The following is a 6,284-nucleotide window of genomic DNA, read 5'->3' on the forward strand; positions in this document are numbered from 1 at the left end:
AAAAAGGGTCGATGCATGAATGAAATTCATTCGTGTAATATATATATATCAACGAAAGCAGGGCAGGTGAAAATAAGTCCAACAAATGATACCTCATTTGATTCATACTTTATCATGTATCTTTCTCTTTGTTGGAGAAATTATTTTGCTCACCAAAAAGACAAAATTGACATCGTCCTTACGACTCCTGACGTTAATATCATTGTCCATAGTCTTAATGACGTATACCTATTTGCAATTCAGTCTTTCAGCAAGACCTCCTTTCAATGTTCCCAATAAGAACAACTTTTTTCGATGGAAAATATTTTAGGTTATTATTAAAACATTTAACTCTGTTTTAGGCCATGTTCCCAAAAGATGACTACGCATACACACCGGCCAATTAATGTACCTCTCCTCTCTTCGACTGTCTCAGAAGATCCTTCCAAAATCAATCCACCTCCTGATCTCCACCACTTTCATGGCAAGCTGTTACTTTCTTCAGAATTGAAGTATAGCTTTGCTCCATGATGTATTCCAAAATTGTCCTCATTCTTCTTTCCCATATCTTTCTTTCTTTACTCTTGAACTCTTCATCTGCACAAACTTGGATCAAAGCGGGTTACTGGTTCTCCGGCAGCGAGTTCCCCGTTTCAGACATAAACTTAGCCCTCTTTAGTCACCTTATTTATGCTTTTGCTGGTCTAAACTCTTCGTCCTACGAGCTCTCTACCTCATCCTCCGATAGCCATACTTCTCCACCTTCACTAACACTATTAAACAAAAGAACCCATCAATCACCACCCTCCTTTCCATTGGGGGTGGAAGCGCAGACTACGCAGTCCTTTCATTGATGGTCAGCAGGGCTTTCTATAGAAAATCTTTCATCGACTCTTCAATGAAGATAGCAAAGGTTTATGGCTTCCAAGGCCTAGACCTTTGTTGGGTTTCAGCAAACACAAGCTCCGACATGATCAATATGGGGTTACTCTTTAAGGAGCGGCGAGCCACAGCGAATTCTGAGGCAAAAAAATCTATCCAGACAGAATTGATCTTGACTGCGGCTGTTCAATACTCACCAGATGTGGATAGCGCTTCTTTTCCGGTGGACTCCATAAGGGATAACTCGAATTGGGTTCATGTCATGGCTTATGACTACTATATGCCTCAGTGGTCAAACTTTACAGGTGCTCTTGCAGCCTTAGTTGATCCATCAAGCGAGGCTAGCACGGATTATGGCGTTGGTGCATGGATTGGTTGGGGCTTGCCTGCTGGAAAGTTGGTCTTGGGCTTGCCTTTCTATGGCTATGCGTGGACGTTGAAGAATCCCAACGACAATGCTATTGGTGCACCGGCTACTGGTCCAGCCATTACACCTGAAGGAGACATGAGCTATAAGGAAATCAAGGCTTACATTAAGAGATATGGGGCTAATGTAAGATACAATGCTACATATGTAGTGAAATTCTTCACAGTTGGATCGGCCTAGGTCGGCTTTGATGATGTTGAGGTGGTCAAAATTAAGGTTTCTTCTGCCAAGCAAAAGAAACTACTGGGCTACTTTGTGTGGCAAGTCTCTTATGATGACAATTGGGAGCTTTCTCTAGCAGGTAAGAAATGCAGCAGTCTTGATAATCTATTTGATGTTAAAATAATACTTTTAGAATGCTTATCTAATTGCCCACGTAGTTAAAGAATTCGAATATGTCAATATAACTTGAATGATCATCTTAGGCCAAACAAAAACGAAAGTACATCCCATTTTATTTAACCCAGGAATAAAGATTTCAATGTTAGGCCAATGTCAAGTTTTTGCTAATGCTTGTCAAGATTTCAATGGCCTTTCCTGTTCGATTATACATATAATCTTTTTCTTTCTTTTTTTCACTGTTTGGGTTTTGATTGACAATAATCAGATTTCAGTCAAATGATGTACTTTATTGAAGGAAACGTCCACATGAACGGATCGGGATACCCTACAATTGGGACCCCTGTTATTACCCTGCCCTTCATCTATGAGAGGGGGCCGTGGCTCTTGGGTGTGGGAATTAGAGGGGATCCCCATCCCTACATGAGCTTATTGTCTTTTGTTTTTATGTTTCTCCTGACTTGGCTGGACTTAGAAACTGACTTTTCATGGAGTCATTGGGTTGTCTTAGAAAGAGATAAGACATGACATATATGACATTGATATTTATAGAAGATTATCTCATTTCCTTAATAAACTAAACTATATGAACATCCAATTATTTCAGCAATCCAAAGTATTAGAAGTCTGACAGTGACATTGTTTTAAGATCTTTTCTAACATATTCGTCTCTCATAAATTCAATCATGAGATGCATTATCAGCTCAAGAGGAAGGAAATAATGGACAACACAAGGGGCATTTATTAGTGATCGTTTTGGCTACAACTACTACTGTTATTCTTCTACTGGGCCTTGTAATCTGTTGCTTAAGGGGGAGAATGCTCAATTTAAACGGTAAAAATTTCTATAATTGGAAGTTAGGATCATTTACTATTTTAACCCCCATGATTGAGGAACTAACACTTATGGGCATCTTCTCATTATTATTATTTTTTTCTGTTAATATAGGAATGGTTGTTCCATCTAAAGAATCAGAGTCCAAAATTAATCATATTGCAGCTGCAGGAGATTTTAATGGCAATGTTCCTGATGTGCAAGTCTTTATTTTAGCTGACATTGAGGCAGCTACAGATAGACTTTCATTTGAAAATAAACTTGGAGAGGGAGGTTATGGTCCCGTTTACAAGGTAAACTTCTGTTAGACTACATATATTGTGGCATTGCCTCATCATCATTACAAGTGCTTCAAGTTTTAGACTAAATAAATTGGCAGAAACATACCTCTATCTATAAACCACTCCTATGCTACCTTTTGGCAGCAGGAGCAAAAAATGTCTAGCTGTATCTCAATGATGGAAAGATACCAACTAATCATGGGTGTCTATTTATTTATCAGGGTGTATTACCAAATGGACAAGAAATAGCAGTGAAAAAGCTTTCTAAAACATCAACTCAAGGGTTTGAGGAGTTTAAGAATGAGGTTATACTTACTGCAAAACTGCAACATGTAAATCTTGTGTGACTTTTGGGATTTTGCATTGAGAGGGATGAACAAATGCTGATCTATGAATACATGCCAAACAAAAGCTTGGACTTCTACCTCTTTGGTCTGGTATCTTTCCTGCAATTCAATTACAGTAAATGAAAGAATGTTAAATGCAATAACATAAGAGCGCTTGCATCTTATTCACAGAAGGCTGCAAGCCAATAATTACTGATGTTGACACTTGTGCCAAACACTCTTTAAGCTTAAACAAAGCAAAGTTTGATACACCAAAGTGAAAATTTTTGAACAATGGGGGGGTGTCTGCAAAAAGCGCGAAAGTATAAGGGAGGTAAGTGAAGTTTCCCCTTAACTATATGAAAGCTTTCATTTCTTATGACTCATGTGCCGGATGCATGCGTCGTGACAATGTAGCTAGCTAGCCCCTTAAAAGAATACAGATCGAAGTGATATAATTTTTAAATTTTTTTCTCTAAAAGTTGGTTATTAAATGATGCGTTACTGCCATATGAGATTTATTATTTTATGAAATGTGTCACTAACTCATGAAATTGTGACACATAATTTGAAAACCAACTTTTAATGAAATTTTTTGAAACATATAGCATTTCTAAAAAAAAAAAGATAATGGTTTAGATAGAAATTTAAATTTCCTTGAAAAACCAATTTGTAAAAAGTTTCTATCGGGCTTGGGTTTAATTACGTACCTACTACTAATTGGATGGAAGGAAGCTTCGTACAGATCAAATGGTCAAAAAGGATATAGAGGAAAATTATAGATTAAAATAAAGATAACAGTAATTAACCGATCGAGCTAAGATCGAAGATCGTGTTCTTTTTGAAGAAATTTCAAATGGGCATTTGTTTTAGCAGCATTTGGTTCCATTTTTCTTCTTTCCGAATGTTTTATGCCACAACTCCAAGTTAGAAAGCACGGCCTCCGAATCAGCCAAATGATATTTTGTTGGATCTCTTCATCCCATGACTGTTGAAGTTAATGGTAGATAAAGACAACATCATGTGTGGTTGGTGTCCGAGAAAATGAACATGGTAGTTGTAGTAGATTAATTGTGAAAAGGAATTTAATTTAAAATATTTTTGGGGTTGCCCATCGTGTGCTCCTTCAATCATATTGGATAGATTGTCGTCGGTAGCTTCCTTGTTGTTTGATTAATTTTATATATATATATATATATATATGATCATTTATTTAATTGATTTAGACACTGCATGTTCTAGGAATTAATTAAATTCAATAATACACATTACAATTAATTTGAATGTAGAAAAGTTACTCGGTATATTTTGGAGATTTCTTTCATTAGTGTGACATAAGTCCCATACCCATTGGGCTCATTTCAGTCATCATCCATGTATTTAAGAATCAAAACCTCTTAAGCAGACATACATTATCATACAGTTGAAGGAGGAAGACGTTTGAACATATTTAGTAATGAAGCATTGTAAATTAATGCTATGGACTTTCGTTGTATTGTTCACACAATTAGAGTCCATATCATTTACAATATGAGTGCTACTCTTTGATTATTCCATCTCATGGTCCATATCATTTACAAGGCATCATGATCAAAAGCCTCACACGTCATGCACACTCTATATGGTATTGACAAATTAAAGGAAGGGTCTGTCAGCCATGCATACATTTATCTGCTTGCCTATACAATCAATTATTTTGAAATCTCTCTGAGTTTGAGGTCTAAATCCCCCATCTTATATGTACTTTCCAATTGTAATAGATCGGGGAACTATTATTCTAATTGCACTTTCACCTTTAAATTAATTTTCGATAAGTGGTATGGTTTAGAGGTCCTTTCCAACAACCATGCCACCAGACAAAAGGCATTAACAATAATTAATTTGGTCAAAACCCCATTAAGAAGGTAACTGAAATAACGATTACCAAATCATGACTAGCATTGCCCAAATGGACCACACATATTTGGACCAACTATTTTTGCTTTCGGGATACTATTTCTTAGCACTCAAGAAAAGAGATATAGAAAAGAAAAAAAGATTTTAGAAGAAAAATCCAGTGTATATAGAGAAATGCTAAAAATCACATTTTTACTCGATAATTATTGCACATTAATACTGATGTGTTGTCCCAACCAACCCTTGGAAAAATGTGGTTTTTTGCATTATTCGTGTATAAGTAATATTATTTAGTAAACTGCTATACGACTACAATACATATTAATGATGTGGCAGTGAAAATCTATAGCCATATTATCAAGTTATATAGCAGTCTACAGAATATCATTAGTATTAAAGGATAATGTGGTTTAATTTGTTTTTTGGATAATCATTTATTAATTAAATTATTATTTTTTTTTTTTGGGAATTCCTCTGCATGCACGGCAGTGCCCTCACGCCGTGCAAAGAAATGTGTTTCTCTGCACATTTCTCTCTCTTCTTTTCTGCAGAGAAATGGTGCAGATCTGCACCATGGCCACTCCCTCTTCTTTTCTCAATCTTCTCTCTCTCTTCTTTTCTCCAGCTCTCCCTTTTCTCCATTTTCTCACTCTCTCCCTCTTCTTTTCGATCTCCATTTTCAAAAACTCAAACCGAAAAAATCTTCAAAAAATTATAACCAACCATCAAAAAATCAAAAAATCAATCTGAAAAAACATAAACCCAAAAAATCTTCTTATCTTCTCTTCTACTTCTTCTTCTCTTCTTTTTTTTCTTTTTTTTTTCTACTTCTGCTTCTCTTCGATCTCCTTTTCTTTTTCTTCTTATCTTCTTATCTTCTCATTTTCTTTTTCTTCTTTGATCTGCTGCATGCTTCTCAATTTTTTCTCTTCACAGATCTGTTTTTCTTCTTCCTCTAGAGGTGCCGTGCAGGGAGATTGAGACAGGAGAGAGAATGTGTGGGGAAAATAAATGAAGAGGTAATTAAAGAATAAGAAAGAGGGAAATAAAAAGAGGGAAAAAAAGTTCAAAATCCTGCCCATTTTTTGAAATTGGGAGTGCCACTCAAGGTGATTTCCTGACGTACTAGGTGTCGCATGTCAGGAATCCACTCAGAAAAAAAAAATAATGATCTATATATATATATAATTTTCTGACGTGCCATGTGTCGCACGTCATATAATTTTCTAACGTGCCATGTGTCGCACGTCATAAATTTCAGACGTGCTACACATGGCGTGTCAGGAAAAGTCTCGAAAAAAAAATGTATAGACATTTCC

At 36.1% G+C, this 6,284-nt stretch overlaps 1 protein-coding gene across 1 annotated transcript; it reads left to right on the forward strand.

Moving 5' to 3' along the window:
* Positions 1–832: 832 nt before the first annotated feature.
* On the forward strand, positions 833–3,090 carry LOC132185589 (class V chitinase-like). The gene is made up of 4 exons (XM_059599345.1): positions 833–1,414; positions 1,469–1,589; positions 2,577–2,755; positions 2,965–3,090. The coding sequence occupies exons 1-4, from the start codon at positions 833–835 to the stop codon at positions 3,088–3,090; spliced, it is 1,008 nt and encodes a 335-aa protein (XP_059455328.1).
* Positions 3,091–6,284: the final 3,194 nt, after the last annotated feature.

The sequence above is a fragment of the Corylus avellana genome, chromosome ca6, assembly GCF_901000735.1.
Source record: "Corylus avellana chromosome ca6, CavTom2PMs-1.0".
NCBI classification, from domain to species: Eukaryota; Viridiplantae; Streptophyta; class Magnoliopsida; order Fagales; family Betulaceae; genus Corylus; species Corylus avellana.